At 43.6% G+C, this 17609-nt stretch overlaps 1 protein-coding gene across 3 annotated transcripts in view; it reads left to right on the top strand.

Moving 5' to 3' along the window:
• The window catches only part of UCHL5 (ubiquitin C-terminal hydrolase L5), a 40833-nt gene extending 36681 nt beyond the window's left edge, over nucleotides 1–4152 (top strand). For all 3 annotated transcript variants that reach the window (XM_090048488.1, XM_090048487.1, XM_090048489.1), the window contains one exon: nucleotides 1432–4152. Coding sequence is in view for 2 of the 3 variants with exons in the window: in XM_090048487.1 (XP_089904613.1) it covers nucleotides 1432–1476 (45 nt within the window). In the remaining variant the exon portion in view is untranslated. The remainder of the gene's footprint in view (nucleotides 1–1431) is intronic.
• Nucleotides 4153–17609: the final 13457 nt, after the last annotated feature.

Raw genomic sequence — 17609 nt, 5'->3', positions numbered from 1 at the left:
CAAAGCCAACATGGATCATCATAGTATGATACTAGTGTATATATATGATATGGGGGAAATCTAGACTTGCATTAGCAACCACCATGATTCTAAGAGTACCATGTGTACTGGTACTGCCTTTAGAAGGAATCAGTCCCTCATTAGGTTGATTCCTTCTAAAGGAAGGATGTGCGTTCTTTTTTTACTTGAGACCTCTTCGCTGACATTAACAAGTGATGCCATAGAAAGATCAGGCAGTTCTCTTTTTATAAGGCTCCATCATAATTTCACTACCACCGACCTAATGTAAGATAGCCTAACCGTATCTCCTGTCATATGCTGCCATGGTATTTTTCAGTTTACTGGGGAATAGTCCATAGGAGCCAATCCCCATACTGTCCCAGCAACTGAACACGCTCCTCACTGTTAATTTTTACCAGATCACTGTTAACAGATAAATCAGAATTTTGGCAGCCACATTGCAGTCTTCCTTGCCTCCCAAAGGTTTCTTATCCTTTTCACCAGAGATAATAGTAACCCTAGAACTGGTATCAGTGCAAGACAATAGTAACTTGCTATAGTAAGATCTTCCATAATCTGCTTATAAGAATGAATTTTAAATTGTCTACAAATAAAGATTTAGTTTTTTAGGAGAAGTCTGAGAAGTCAGGTATATTAATGTTGACCAGGATTGCCCTCAATGCAAGTGAAGGGTTACCAAGCCTGCTAAAGTCTTGTAGCAGATACCTATTGTCCACCATGCTATAGTTAAAAGGATGGAAAAGCACAACTAAGTCATACAGATCGCTTTCTGAGTGGCTGTTGGATGCTTTAGGCAGGTATGTGGCAATATGACAACATAAAGAGCCCACCTTTGCCTGCCTTCACCCTTTCATCTGCAAACCCTTTCTTGCACCATTTACAGTCAGTCTGGAGTTCCTGTCCCCAATTTTATCCTAGACCATTTCCAATCTGCTGTTGGTCCCTTGTGTTCCTCAGAAACATCTTTGTAAAGCATTTCCAATGACTTGGGGATCCATTTATGAATATTTACGCAAAGAATTATGATTTTCAGATGGGCAATAAGCAACATGAGAAGACAAATTCCAAAGCAATAAAAAAATCTGTTAGGCACATTGTCTAAGCTGGTGAAATGAGAACAGAAATACAAACATCTAAGATTATATCTATCAGTGAAAAGTAAATGGGTCGCTTAATGTCCTTTTTGGTCAATAAATTTAAGCTTCAACATGGTTTTTTTTTTTTTAAAGCCTTGTATCTGCTTCTGAGTAGTATTGGGGCATTCAAGCATCTAAATCTTGTTTTAGAAGTTCTGGCACGATGTATATTGGATATTATATTGTATGATTTGTGAATTTATTTTGAGTTACAGAAAAATTACAGGATGTATTCTCACTCCACTTTAATTTGGTTTCTGTCTTTGCCTTCTAGGCAAAAGAAAAACAGAATGCCAAGAAAGCTCAGGAGGCCAAGTGAAGATAATTTTGGAAAAATACATAAAACAATGTGCTTATACTGTTTTCAGGACAACAAATAAGACTGCGAGGCTTTTCATAAACTTCAAATATGTCCAACGCACGTTTGACAGTTGTAACAGTTTGTCTTGTACTGTATTCATGGGTCTATAAATACTTCTTCCCTTGCATCATGTGCATGTGTATCTACTAAATAATGTCTATATTCTCTTGATCAAACTTCATTATTTGACAGTTGCATCTGATTTCTCATGGCTTCTTGGGAAATAGAACTGCCAGTGTTATAGACCTAAAAATGTGCAAAATAATGTATTCATACCTTCTAATTTTTTTTAACAAAATATTTTCAATATCTTGTCCCATGGTAAGGACTTGAGTATATAATGAGACATAGTGTGTCAGCAATTCAAAATAACGGTTGAGCTTTCTCTGCTCATCACCACTAACAGTTATAATAGCCTCTGTCTGTTCAGCGACTTCCCCTGTGTTTTTGGTTTTTATGAACATTGTCTGATTTTTTTTCTTTTTTTATAGAGTTGAAAATTATGAATTAAGCTGTGGAAACATTTGCAAAGACCAATGTATAATCTCAAAAGATCTGCATTGCTTTAGTAGAAAAGATAATAAATATTCCCATTTTTATTTTGGCAAACTTTCTTCAAGTCGTATTTTGCAGCTTTATTATAGGACAATGTAACAACTTTTGGCATAGGAAGTATTGGCTGCTTGAATGGAGCATTGCAAGTTTGACATAATGAAATTCACAGTATTTCTGAAGAGGCATTATAAATATTATTTATTTCATAGTCTGTTAATTTTAACTTTTTAAACCCATACTTTGACAGACTTTTCCCATCAAAAACAAAATTCATAGAAGACTTGAAAATACCAGATTTTTTTTAATGGTTTTGATGCAGACACAAATCTTGGGAAACAGATTTAAGAGCAGGTTAAACAGACACTTGACTCAGATAATTTTTGTTAGGGATAATCCTGCCTTGAGTAGGAGAATGAACTAGATCAGTGATTCCCAACCATGGCACCTTGAAGTGCCTTGATATCCTTTGAAGGATGCCATGGGGTGCCGCAAAGTGTTGGCATTGTTGGGTGTAAAAATTCATAAGTTTAAAACCAGAGTTTTAAAATAAGAATTCACAAAGTTAAAAATATTCTGACCTGCTGTGGTCTTCCTTCCAACAGAAGAATTTCTCTATTTTTTTCTGCAGTCAAAAATGGAGTGAAAACTAAGAGCTGGCATTTTCAAGGCTAATAAAAGGGTGTCTTGAGTCTAAAAAGTTTGAAACGTGACACTCCTGAGGTCCCTTCCAGCCCAAATATTCTGGCTGAGAAAAATAGCCATCAGCTTGTTGTTCTTACTGAGATAATTATCTTTGTTTGTAAAATGAGAGGTCTGCTCAAAATGGCTTCAGGTGTTTATACTATAGTAAAATCCCTGCTATCCGGCATTTAAATAACCAGAATACTAACCGGAATTTCTGGCCGGCCAGAAGCAGGGAGGGTGTGAGAAAAAGCTTGCACGTGGCCACTGCTGCCGCCATACCTCACTCCGTGCTGCTGCCGCTCCGCATATGGCCTCCATCCTCTCTTCCCTCTGCCTGCTGCTGGCTGCACACGGTGGGGGGGGGGCTCAGAAGCTCACATGTGGCAGCTATACTGCCATTGCTGCCACTCCGTGTGTGCTGCCTTGTGCTGCTGCTGCTCTGCCATGCTGAGTGCTGCTCCGCGCTGAACCCTGCAGCTGCCACCAATCTGCATGTGGCTGCTGCCTCCCCCCCCCCCACTCCATGTTTCTGAAAGCCCTGCTTTGTTATTTCAAATAACCAGAGTTTTTACATAACCGGCAATCCCCTTACCCCAGGGATGTTGGATAACAGAGATTTAACTGTATAAAGACAATGGTGATGCGGTTCTAAGTGAGTTAGCACTCTGGAAGAGCCTTATCCAGGTCTTCTAATTCAGTGGTTTTCAACTATTTTTTTTTTTTTTTTAACTAGGACCCATTTGTAAACATGGATGGCCAGTCGAGACTCAGTGCCTCTCACTCCTGACCTGCTGCCCCAGCCCCTACCCCCACCCCATCTGTGGGGTGGGGCCCAAGCAGCCCCTTGCAGGCTGGAACTGATAGCCTGCAAGGGAAAAGCCATGGTTTCCCACATTTTTCTCCTTTAAATGAGAATCAGTTTTTTAAAGTTTGTTCACAATACTATCATATATTCTTGTGACCCACTTTTGGGTCATGACCCACAGGTTGAGAAGCACTGTTCTAATCCACCTACCTGGCTGTAGAAGACTGTTCCTACAATATAACCTGAAGTGATTTATTCAGTGTAGCTTCAAATGGTTCCTCCAATAATATAGAGATCTTGTTTATTCTTAATTGCTTCCCTCCTCTTAAATATGCATATACATATGCATATTTTCACAACTTTCTGATTTTTCTTTATTAATCATTTATGCTTATTAGGCAAGGAATTTTTTTTGTGATATATTTTATTGGACTGTGTCATTGGGGAAGGTGTTAGACAAGCTTTTTGCCATCAAGTGCTGTTCTTCAGGTAACCTTAATGCCCAAAAACTTGTCCCACAGCTGTCCCAAGTATACAGTTGGTCAAGTAAAACCTATAAATAAATAATCTTTGCTTGGATATTACCTGGACCATCATGGCTACAACACTTCTTTATGTTTATTATCATTTCTTCTTTTCAGGAGATCTGTGGGTTCAGTATTCATTGATTTTTATATTTATTTTAATCACCTTTTTAATAGACAATATTGAAAATACTATAGCACTGTGATTAATACTGACTCATTTTTAGTTCGCTTCCTAATTAAGAAATACGTTAAAATCTGCCTAGGAAAATAAATGATTGGAAGATGAAGACAGCATGTTAAAATTATGAAAAAAAATGGTTTTATATAATTGTCTGAAAGCATACTTCTCTTGGCTATAAGTTCCTCTGATTTCATACATGTTGTATGTCCATTATTTGGGAATTTCTTCAAAGAAGATTTGGGAAATGCTGTGAAAACTGGTGCTGATATACTGTTTCTGGTCTTTGCTTGTGATCCAAAACTTTGTTAGGATGGTGCTCAAGAGATGCCAGAGATTTTATGATTCTCTATTTTGGTTTCCCTTTCCTTCTTTCTATCTTAACAAAACAGCATTGCTACTGGTAAAGGCTACCACTATGTGTACAGTCTCCACATGTTGATGTGGTAATTCTGCCTTTCCCCATGGTGAAGACAGGCACCTGTATGGATTCTGCTCCATGAGTGAAAAGAGAAGTCTGTTGCCACCTACTGTACTTATGCATAAAGCTGAAGTAGTATCTGCTTCATTCTAATCCAGAGCAAAAACTGATGCAGGAGATATAAAGCAGTATCTGTGCTCTGTGACCTATGAAAGAGTCGAAATGAAACAAGGCTGTGACTGGTGGAAAAATGAGGTCTAGGGCTTCAGACAAGGACATAGGTGGCAATTTACTATAATTATTATTTTTAAAAAATAAATCCACGTAAACAATCAGGGAGACCAATTATGACATGCATACAGTTAACCTAGCTTTAGCCTTTTGCAGCATTCCCCCTAAGCTGCGCAGCCATGCAGATATTATGCTCATGCTGCTCTGCCAGGTGCGCCTGCACGGCCGCACACACTACGCTGCTTAGAGGGAATGCTGGCTATTTATCACCTGTTATTTGGGTGGAGGGGACAATCTTTCCCACAGAAACTTCACAGGTTATGCTCTCTTAGGGGCTTCAGCACTTTTCAAACAGCAATCTTTTCATAAAAAGCTTTGTGATACTTCATGTTCTACAGCCATATTTTGTCACCCTGCAATAAATCTCAGTTTAGAAGATAGAGAAGTGGTTTTAGTGCCCGTCCCTTGCTTCTGAAAGAACGCTGTGTAGGGTGAGGGGGAGAGGGAGAATGCTTAGAATGGTGCAAAAACATCATGTTTTATACTAGTGAACTTTTAGTGATCTGGGAGATGAAGAGGTATGGCAATCTTGAAAATTTAGCTGCAGCCTTTAACTGCAGTTATTAATATTATTCCATGATGAAATTACGGGGAGAGGGGGGTTTCCTCCTCTACTTCAATGGGTGTGCAGGGAAATGCAATGAAATTTTGTAACAGTTTTTAATTCTAACACAGTTTACTTTACCAAGGCTTTAAAAACCTCTGCAAAGCCTGTTCTAAACTTTCCCAAGGTTTTTACTTTTAGTAAAGTATTGTGGGGACTTGTTACCTTTAATTGTAATACAAATAAGTTGCCTGCTTCTAACTAAATATATCATACAAGCCATAGAAAGTTCAGTCTAAATGCTCTTTCAAAATCAAAACCCGCAAAGGTTTAATAAAAGCTGATCAATAAACAAATTAGCCAAAAAAAGGGAAAAGAAGTTTTGTGCCTTATTCCAATTTTCCCTCTGAAATTGAAGGTGTTTATACATGTGTTCCAGGTGTGGGTGCACTTTAATTAAAGCAGCCAGAGCATCTCATGTATCAACGTCCCCATGCTTCAAAATGGCAGCAAAAGCGTTTTACGTAAAGCTCATTCAGCAAGCTGTAGATAAAGTGCCCCTGCCACTTTGAAGTGCAGAGACACTGCTACATGACATGCAGAGGCTGGCTGGAGTGCAATAATTGCTTCAGCAGACTTGATTAAGTAAGTCTTCTCCAACACATTAATTACAGTGTGTCAGAACAGCCTCTGCGCTCGTGTACAGGCACCCAGAGAGATTAGAAGAGGTTTTTTTCTGTCTCACCCAGGAAAGTGAAAGGAGCTTCACTCTGGCTTAGAACAGCTGGTTCTGGAGCTGCGCTTTCCACTGGCATCCACACAGAATTTGTTGCAGAGACCTCTGAAACTCAGTTATTGGCTACGTTCAAAATAAGCCTCATCTGTTCAATTTCGCTAAAGAATTTTGCTCTGCTCTTAGTTTTCTTGTTCTCAAAAAGAGCACACTAATACACTGAAAAAATACTATTGCTACTTGCTGAAAGGGGTTATTGTAGAAGATGCTTGATTAATGATCAAGCAAAATGCTTGCTATATTATGCTCATTGTATTCAGCCTGAACCTATTCCTCTCCCAAGCCACAGGTGCTGAAAATAGGAATGCCTTGAACTAGTGCTGGTGCAGGGGGAAAATAACAACCATGCATTACTGTGTACTCCCCATCTCAATACCACGAAGGTTTGAAGGATTTAACTTGTAATGAGTCACTATGCCTTTTGTGCAGAACATTCTTAAGCTCTTGCCTTAGTGCTTAGAACAGCTCCTTTTTGGCATCAGCTTCAGACACTTGAGGTATTGGTTTAGACATTGGGGCTGTTAGTCTGATGCCAGTACCACTACTGAAAACACAGAGATGGGGACCAGGTCTTTTTGGTGCTAACTTCTCAATGCTGGTTTTAGGAGTCATTAACCTAACTGCAAGGGCATTACATACAGATTAGGCCATTCAGATTTAACATTTGTCCTTTTCAGGTCCAAGGAGGCCCTTACAAACTGTTCCAGAAGCTGGGTCAGGAAGCTGACCCCAAGCTGGGTCCAGCGCATATGTCATAGAGAGGTGTAAAAAGTGAACATAAGGACAATTTTATCCTGGAAATAATCTGTGTAATCTTTCTTTATAGCATCAGATATTAATTTCCAAGTCTGAGTCACTGTCTGGTATTATCATTCAATGCGCAGATTCCATATACCCCATCTGGGCACTTGTAAAGATTGCAGCTTTCAATTAAATGTTGTGCTGTTTGTTGGAAACCACATTCACAAAGGGGGCTGTCCAAGATGTTCATCTTGTGAAGTGTTTCATAGATTCCAGTGTTGGAAGGGACCTCAGTGGACCATCTAGTCTGACCCCCTGCCAGTGGCAGGCAAGAAAAGGGTCACCAAACCTGGGCTCATGTGATCCCAGCCAGGTGCCTGTCCAGTCTCTTCTTGAAGACCCCCAAGGATGGGGCAAGTACCACCTCCCTTGGAAGCCCATTCCCAATCCTGGCAACTCTGACTGTGAAGAACTTTTTTTCTAATGTTCAGTCAAAAACCTACTCTCCAATAGCTTATTGCCATTGTTCCTTGTTATTCCAGGGTGTGCCCTGGTAAACAGATCATTGCATAGTTTGTGTTGCCCCCCACCTTATGAATTTGTACGCTGCCACAAGGTCCCCTCTCAACCTTCTTTTGGAGAGGCTGAAAAGGTTAAGGTCCCTTAGCCTTTCCTCATAGGGCCTTCCCTTCAGGCCTCCAATCAGACGAGTGGCTCTTCTTTGGGCCCTCTCCAGGTTGTCCGCATCCCGCTTGAACTGCAGCGTCCAGAACTGGACACGGTACTCCAGCTGCGGCCTGACCAGTACCGCTTAGAGAGGGAGAATCACCTCCCTAGACCTGTTTGTGAAGCACCTACGGATGCACAAGGTGTGATTGGCTCTGCCGACTACTTCCTCACATTGATGACTCATTCATCCTGGAGTCAACAGTGACTCCAAGATCTCTTTCTGCTTCAGTGGTGCTGAGAAGGTCGCCCCCCCAACCTATAGGTATGATGGCAGTTTTTCCTTCTTAGATGCAGCACCTTGCACTTGTCTTTATTGCATTGCATCCTGTTGTTCTCTGCCTACTTCCCCAACCTGTCAAGGTCAGCCTGGATCTGGTTCCTCCTCTCCAGGGTGTTAGCTTCAACCCATATTTTTAGTGTCATCCATGAATTTGGCCAGGGTGCTTCCCATCCCTTTGTCCAGGTCACTGATGAAGATGTTGAACAGCACTGGCCCTAGAACTGAACCCTGAGGGACTCCACTGCACACATCTTTCCAGGTTGACACTGACCCATCCACCACCACCCTCTGAGTGCAGCCCCGAGCCAGTTTGCTATGCAATCTACCATATAATCGTCCAACTTGATTTCTGTTGTTTTGAAGCATCTATTCCAGGTCTCAGTTTGTTCAGCTTGGCCCATACTTCTCTGTCAAAGTTGTGCCCAATAGGACTAACTAACACTAGTTTGGTGTTGGTATAAAATGGGTGGGCAATTATTTTGGGCAGAGGGCCACTTCCCAAGTTTTGGCAAGCTGTAGGGGGCTGCATTGGTAGCCCCACCCCTTGACAGGTGCCCCTGCCTCCTAGTCACCATCTTGTGACTGGAAGTGCCAACCCCTGACCAACAAATGCCTCCAGAGGCTGGGGGGGCAGGGGGCATGGCAACCACCCGCAGGTAACGGTGGTGTCATCAGCAGGAGCATGGTGGTGGCAAGCGGGGACCACCCACCAGCAACCACAGCAGTGTTGGCAGTGGGGGGAGACGGTGGTGGGCTGCTGTCAGTGGTGAGGGGGGGTCACAATCACCTGCAAAAGCTGGTGGTGTCTTTGGTGGCAGCCAATCTCAGGGGAGATGTGTGTCCCCCTGTGCTCCCCCTACATGTCGCCTATTACCTTTGCCTCCAGAAGTTCCTCCCCTTGCCCCTGGTAGTACTCCTTTCAGCAAGGGGTTTTGCTGTCTTGGAACCGCAAAAATACCAAATTATATTCTAAAAATCAAACATCTATAACATTCATTAATTTGATTTAAAAAAAATAAAAATTGTCCTGATTTACATGTGTTTGTGTAGTTTACATAGAGTTGATTGCGCAATAACTTAAAATGAAGTCTGACTCTTGTATATTATGGGGAGTGGAGGGCATGGGGTGGTAGCTATATGTTTGTTGGGCTTTTGGTGTGGGGAGGTGAGCATGGGGGTGGGGTAAGGGAACATGTGGGTGGATATGTGTGGGGTGTGAGTGGGTATGGGGCTTGTAGAGGGACCATGTGGGGGGGAGGGTGTCTGGGGTGCATCAGGGGGTATGGAGGTCTGTGTGTGTGGCAGTGCAAAGGGGGTGTGGGTGCATGTGTATGATAGGTCACCCTATGAACACACATTCTCCCTCCCTCCCTACTACACGCACACAGACACATACTCTGTTCTTCCTTCCATGCACACAAATACACACACACTTTCTCCTTCCTTCATTGTATACACACTCCCTCCCTCATTGCGCATACCCACACACAGTGTCTCTCCCTCCCTTTGTCACTGCGCACACACATACAGTTGCTCCCTCCCTCCCTCATGGTGCACGCACACTCATTCTCTCTCTCTCCCTCCCTCATTGCTCTCTCTATCCCTCCCCCTTCCCCATTGCAGGGACATGTACACATGCACACATACCTTCCAACTCCTGGCCTTGGGGTACTGCAGTCCGGTAATGCAGCCAGAAGCTATGTGGTGCTGGAGCAACATACAGTGGTTGCCATACAGTGAAGCAGTGAAAGCTGCAGCAGGCAGAGGCTTCCGGTAGGGGGATGGGGATGGGCTGGCCTTGCTGCTGAGTCCTGCTGGCTTCCTCTGGGTCCTACTGCCCCTTGCTGCTGTCATCTCTGACAGACAGCCAGGAGTAGATGAATATACAATTTCTAAATATTTAGGGTCCCCAAGGGCTGGATACAGTAGCTTGGCAGGCCGGATGCAGCCTGTGGGCTGTATTGTACACCCCGGTATAAAACACTGTAGGAATAGCTCTGACCTTTCTCAGTGGTTAGCCCACTCGATTGTTGCCCATAGGTTTGATTTGGTTTGGCATCCCCCATTTCTTTAAGCTTGTGGGTTTCATGAACAAACACTTTATGACTTTTATACCTCTTAAGCCTCCATCTGTTTAAGTCTTCAGTTAACAGTTGATGGAGCAGGTGATTGTCATCATCTCTTGCCACTACTACCAATAATGATGTTAGGGTCTGTCTTCTTCTATCACTTAGTCTAATGCCTGAGGAAGTACATCTGCATGTGTATAAATTGTGCAGCCAGTTATGAGTCTAATGATAAATCTTCCTGTCAGTGGAGTGATAAACTTAGAAATATCTATCATTTCAGGAAATTTAAAATCAGTTTAGAAAAAAGCACCAGAGAACATTCTGTAAAAAGTTCTGTACAGATGGGAGAATTGATCTAATAATATATTTTCTATCCCTGACCTATATGATTCATTTTCTTATCCATTATTTTCTAATTGAATGAGAGAGACAATTTCATTCCTCCCCCCAATGATAAGCAGAAATATCTCCTTTTTGCTTTATTTGGAAGTGGAAACAGAAGTCCCATATAATACTTGCCAAAAGTTTAAACAGCTGTTGTCCAATAACTATTTTTCATTAAGGATTGTAACTTGTGTACATTTAGATGATTTTCAGGATAAATTAACCCTGCTTTTATGGATTACAGATAGTATAACTGCAAACAAATGTCCATAGACTGTAAATACTTTGTCCCACTTCTAGTACCCCAACTGTATCATGAAAATTAAATTGGTCTGTACCCATCAGTAGCTGATGCAACAATTGGGAGTATGGATGCTGCCTTTGCTTATTTTCTCTGTTGTACCTAATTATTGAAAATGTTACAAAGCATCTTCCTAGAGAATATAAGCATATTTTATTTATCTAGCTTCAAGATCAGTGAGGGCCTATTTGCCTAGTGATTTTAATATCCTGTAATGTGAACACAAATGCTATTAGTGAGTCAGTTTCTTGCACAGATATATATTGTACATGTATCAAACAGTCTTTTATTTGTTTGCTAAGTTCTGTTTTCTAAACTCCCCATCTTTGGTGATGCAATCTATTGCTCTGTTAAGTCAAGTAGAGTCATTACCAGGAATCTGCGTTTTCTGTTTCCCATGGAAAAAACAGAGAAAACTATGTATTTCCCCTTTGCCAAAGGAAAATACAGCTTTCTCATTTTACCAGAGAAACCCATTGATTTTTTGCAGTTTTACAGAGTTCTCTGCAGGCTGGCAGGGAGTGGAAGGATGCCGGTCAGGCATGGGGCACCACGTATATGCACATGGCTGCCAGGCAGCCTGGTAAGAAGCTCCCACAGGTGAGTGGAGGAGGGATTGAGGCCCTAATAGGGAGGGAGAGATGGAGTTGGGCAGGGCTGGAGCTGGAGCTGCTGCCCAGCTGAACAATGCATGGGACTTGGGGCCTGGGGCTGCAATGCATGGCCTTAGGGCCTCCACGGGGAGCAGGACAGGGCTGCAGGCAGCTTGTCTGGTGGTTGGAGGGGAGGAGCTGGCTCCCCACTGCTGCGTGCACTCCTTGGGGATGGGAGGACCCCCCCCCCACCAAATCTATGTGCAGGGTTGGAGTGGGGCAGGCTTCCCACCCTGCTACCCTCCCCTGGGGCCTCTGCAGTCCAGCAGGTGCAACTCAGCACTGCAAGGAACAACAGGACTGTGTGGAGGCCTCCTTGTCACTGCAAGCTCCATGCTGCCCTGGTGAGAAGTCCTCTTGCGTGTGTGGGGGCAGCTTCATGGGCTTGTGCCCCTCACTGCTGCCGTGCTTGCAAGGTACACATCGCTTGGGCCATGCGGAGCTCACAGCGGCAAGGCGATCCCCACAGTCCCGCTCTGCCCTGCGGTACTGGGTCACACCCATTGGGCTGCGGAGGCTCCAGGGGAGGGCAGCAGGATGGGAGTACGCAGAAGCCATCCCACACATAGATCTGTGGGGCATGGGTCCCCCCTGGCTCCTCAGGAGTGTGTGCAGTGACAGGGAACCGCCCCGCCTCACCCAAACTGGCAGCAGGCAGCAGCAGAGAGAGTTGAGCTCCACGCTCCACTCCGCTGCAGCAGCTGCTGCCTCCTGCCAGGGGGCTATGTACCTGAGTCCCTGGCCCCATAGCCCTGGCAGATGGGGGGCCCCTCCAGCAGTCTGTGTTGGCAGAGGGCTGTGGGTGGGAGTTAGGGGCACCAGTCGGTGAGAGGGTTTTGGGGGGGGAGTGAGCGGCCTTTCATTTTAATCATGAATTTTGGGGGTTTTATCAGAGCATTTGCAATTTTTTTATCAGAGCTAACCAGGATCCCTGGTCATTACACTTTTAATGGTATAAGTGATCTGAAACTAGTCTGTACATATAACAGAACAGAAGTTCAATACACAAAATGGTTTATACCCATAACAGAAGTTCAGCATACACAGACTGGATAAAAATGGCAAAACCAGGTCTAAGATTTGCCCACCTCACCAAAGGGTGAGTGTGTGTTCTGTTCACTAAACTATGCCGCTTACAGAAAGTCGTGCAACTTAGCTTGATTCTTCCTCAGGCTTTTTGAATGTCTGTACCTAGCCTTAATGAGCTCACTGTCTGAAACTGGACCTCTAATACTTTGTTGCCACTTGCTCTGAGGCAGCTTATATTAAATTCTTGGTGTAGGTCCAGAAGTTCTGACTCCTATCTGACCAACATAATTTTGGTTTGGGTTAATGCACTCAGAAAAGGTACCACTGATCTCCATTTGGAATTGTCCTAGGAAAACAATATACTTAGTAAGCACAAGTAATTCAATATTATTTTATCCCTTCCTACCAAACCCCCCACAAACTACTGTACAGCATTTTACTGGATACCTTTAATGAGCCAATCACATATTCACAAAGCAAAGAAGCTCTAAAACATTAAAGCCACATTTTTTCAAGTAGAAATCCCATCCATTCCTCATAATCACTTCGTTTATGTACATTTAAAATCAGTCTACAGAAATAAAGTGCTATTAAGGAACGCATCAGGTGACAACAGGACCCTTAACTTTTGTGTATTCAAAATCTTAATCATATTACTAAATACTGCTGTTTTTAAAGCACCTCATCTCCCTCTGCCTGAAGAAGGCTATTTGTAACCAAAAGTTTGCAAAGAACAATTTTCCCAACTATTTAGTTAGTCTAAAAGAAGATCACATTTACCTAAAGCACCTTGTCTGCTTGCGTCCATTCAATTTATTTTCATATTGATGCAGGTATTGTTTTAATTAATTAAATTAAACATGACATTAACAAACATATTTGTTGTGGGAACAGCCTTCTCTGCAAGGTTACAGGGTTCCCAGCAATTCTGAGTGTACCCAGCTATTCTTGGTGTATAAAGCCATTGAGTCACTACTTTCAGATGTAATTTTAAGTATTTACGTTAGTAACAATTTAAATTTGTATCTTAAGTGATCCAAAGTAATGTGATTTCATAGTTTTCAAAATGTTCTCTTTAAAATGCTGTCATGGTCACTGTAACACATTAATTGGTAACTCACTTCAATCTATGAAAGTGATAAATAGATTTAAGGATAATGTCAAGAAATCTGACATTAAAAAGACAGAGATTCATTCCTGACCAGCTGAATGACATCCATCATGTCATACGGTGCTCATGGGAAATCCTTGAGCACCAAAGACTCTAAAAGAGGTTAGTGTTACAACAATTGCCTCAAAACAGTTTCCATCATGATGGAGGCATGCCTTTTCCCTGCCTTCTAGCAAGAAACTGTCCACTGTGAGGCGTCCAAGAAAACTGGTTGATACAGAATATGAACCCCAAGATTTGTAACAATCCAGTAGCAGTCTGTGATACAGGATGCGTCTAATGCCTAACTGGGGGCACTACGTGCTATCTTCATGAGCACAATCTCCATCATCAAAGAAAAAGAGGGATGTCCAGCACTCCTGTAGTTTTTCTGACTTGACCACCAATACTAGACTGCCAAACAATGGTGTCCAGGGGTACAAGAAGCTCTATTTACCTCCTTTTTCACTGTTGCTGGATTCTCAGCATCAGTATTAATAATAACAAATGACAACAAAAGGATTTGTCCCTCAAGCTGCTGATAGTCTGGTGAATGAGACTTTGGTCATCTCAGGAAAGTTGCCCCAGACTGATACTAGCTGATTATTAGAATTACTTTCCTCATTAATGAGGGAGTAAAACACTGCAATTCCAGTGGCAAAATGTATGTGGCATTTGCAGATGTTTCTGGATCTAAGAAACGTAAGATTTGTTTGAATAATATTCCTGCCTGTTTTGCAGAATTTCACAGTGCAAATCCCAAAGGAAAACCCACTGGTGATTCACAACACAAATTAATGTTCTTCATCTTGCTGCTGTTACTTTCTGGCAATGATGTGATCTTTGCCATGGGGTAAGTTTTAGACTTTCTGGGGACCTGCAATGGGCTAGTGGACTTCCTAAGCAGAAATGTGGTAAACCACCATGAATGGTCACTACAGAACTCAACTCGAGACCGATTTTGGGGAGAATGCCAGAATTTTTGATCCAGAGGAAATTTCAGTTCAAGTGCCTCTTTCCTTCATTGATTTCAAGTACTTCTGTATGCTTTCCAACTATTTCCCTTGATTCCCAGGAAAATATTATAGATCAGATAAGACAAAGTTTTGACCATTTTAATAGCCCTACACTAAAACAGTTCTTGGCTATCTGATCTCATGCAGATGTTCCAACAGTCTCCTAAACACCTTCCAACTTGTCCAGATACAATATCGCTGCATCAAGTTTAGAGTAACAATGACAGGTCTTGATAGTATCATCCAGCAACTTGTTTGGCTGGTTGAGCAACAATGACAGAAACTACTGATGATCAGGAAACTTTACATCAAGAGAATATACCTCTCCAAATTGAAAATACTCTCCATGTGAGCCATTCAGAATAATGTTGATTAGGTGAAGGATTTCATACCAAAGAATTCATTTTATCTTGCCCCTGAAACATGGGACATTAGATTTTATTTCCTTTAAACACTATTTCTTCTATATCAATGTATCACCTTTCCTTTACAGTTGCATTCAGTCTCCTCACAATCCCAAGAAGCAACATTCTGTAAGGACATGCTTCACACCTGGCTCTAGTAAAAAACTTTGTTCCCTCATGGGACCTGATTATCATCTTTCTGAAGCTCATGAAGACTCTGAGTATGCCACCTTACAAAGTTCCTATAGCTGAGTAAGTTCCTATAGCTGGAAGGTCATGCACATCATAGATTTCATAGATTTCTAGGGTCAGAAGGGACCCTAGATCATTGAGTCCGACCCCCTGCTTTGAACAGGAAACAGCTCTGGGGTCAAGTAACCCCAGCCAGGTGCTTGTTTAATCTCCTTTTGAACACCGCCATGGTAGGGGAAAGTATCACCTCCCTAAGAAGCCAATTCCATCTTTTGGCAGCCCTTATAGTTTCATAGTTTGTAGGGGCAGAAGGGACCCGAGTAGATCATCAAGTCTGACCCCCTGCCATGGCAGGAAAGAGGCCTGGGGTCAAATGACCCCAGCAAGGTGTTCGTCTAGCCTCGTCTTAAAGACCCCCAGGGTAGAAGTCAGCACCACTTTGCTTGAAAGTTGGTTCTAGATCCTAACCACCCTACAGTGAAGAAGTGCCTCCTGATGTCTAGTGTGAATCTACCCTCTGCCAGCTTGTGACCATTACTTCTAGTCACTCCTGGTAGTGCTTGGGGGAACAGGGACACCCCAAATGCCTGCTGGTCCCCTCTGACTAGTTTGTAGATGGCCACTAGATCCCCCCTCAGCCTTCTCTTGTGGAGGCTGAACAGGTTCAGGTCCCTAAGCTTCTCCTCATAGGGTCTGCCCTGCTGCCCCCGATCATGCCAGTGGCCCTCCTCTGGACCCTTTCCATGTTGTCCACATCCCCCCTGAAGTGCGGCGCCCAGAACTGGATGCAGTACTCCAGCTGCAGCCTGACCAGTGCCGCATAGAAGGGGAGGATCACCTCCTTGGACCTGCTCGAGATGCATCTGTGGATGCATGAAAAGGTATGGTTGGCCTTCTTGACTGTATCCCCACACTGCTGGCCCATGTTCATCTCGGCATAAATGATGACTCCAAGATCCTTTTCTGCCTCTGCACTGATGAGAAGGGAGTTCCCCAGCCTGTAGGTATGCTGCTGGTTCTTCCTCCCCAGGTGCAGCACCTTGCACTTGTCAGTGTTGAAACCCATCCTGTTCTCATCCACCCACCCCTGTAACCTGTTTAGGTCCAATTGCAGCCTATTCCTCCCTTCTAGCGTGCCCACATCCCCCCACATCTTGGTGTCGTCAGCAAATTTGAACAGGGTGCTTTTTACTCCCTTGTCCAAGTCACTGATGAAGATGTTGAACAGTGCGGGCCCTGAGGACTGAGCCCTGGGGGACCCCACTGCCCACATCCCTCCAGGTCAAAAATGACCCATCCACCACCACTCTCTGGGTGCAGTCCTTCAGCCAGTTAGTGACCCATTTGACTGTGTAGGTGATGACACCCCAGTCCCCCAGTTTTTTAATGAGAATGGGGTGAGAGACAGTGTTGAAGGCCTTCCTAAAGTCCAGAAAGACTATGTCCACTGCTACCCTTGCATCTAAGGATTTGGTGACCTGGTCATAGAAGGTCACCAGGTTGGTCTGACAGGACCTGCCTCTAATGAACCCGTGTTGGTTACCCCTAAGCATAATCTCCCCCGCTGGCCCTTCATGGACATGCGCCAGGATAATTCTCTCAAAAAACTTACCCAGGATCGAGGTAAGACTATCTGGCCTATAGTTTCCTGGGTCCTCCCTTTTTTGAAGATGGGAACCATGTTGGCCCTCTTCCAGTCCTCTGGCAGCACACCAGAGCACCATGAGTGCTTGTAAAGCCGTGCCAGGGGTCCTGCAATGACATCAGCTAATTCCCTCAGCACTCTGGGATGGAGATCATCAGGACCAGCTGATTTAAATACATCCATCAACTTCCCATCAGAAGTTCCCTGACTAGATCCTCCCTGACCCTTGGCCTAGGTGTGCCTCCCCTGGGACTTGATGGGGGCCCGGAGGGGGGGCTGTTCTGGTCCCTGCTCACCAGAGCTCCCCAAGGGATGACTAGGTCAAACGGTCACAAACTCCTGCAAGACCGTTTCAGGCTGGACATAAGGAAGAATTTCTTTACTGTCCGAGCCCCCAAGGTCTGGAACAGTCTGCCAGCGGAGGTGGTTCAAGCACCTACATTGAACACCTTCAAAAGTAAATTGGATGCTTATCTTGCTGGGATCCTATGACCCCAGGTGTCTTCCTGCCCTTTGGGCAGGGGGCTGGACTCGATGATCTCCCGAGGTCCCTTCCAGCCCTAATGTCTATGAAATCTATGAAAAATGGAGGCAAAGAAGTTGTTAAATAGGTTAGCTTTGTCTTCTGGTGTGATGGGGGGGAAAGGACCTCCCTACTTGCTGTTTCCAGAGCTTTCTTCTATACTGTCCCACAATAGAA

Source organism: Crocodylus siamensis, chromosome 5 (genome assembly GCF_052110815.1).
Source record: "Crocodylus siamensis isolate JL-2025a chromosome 5, ASM5211081v1, whole genome shotgun sequence".
NCBI classification, from domain to species: domain Eukaryota; kingdom Metazoa; phylum Chordata; order Crocodylia; family Crocodylidae; genus Crocodylus; species Crocodylus siamensis.
Note: the sequence above shows the minus strand (reverse complement) of the source record. Positions and strands in the feature narration are given on the sequence as shown.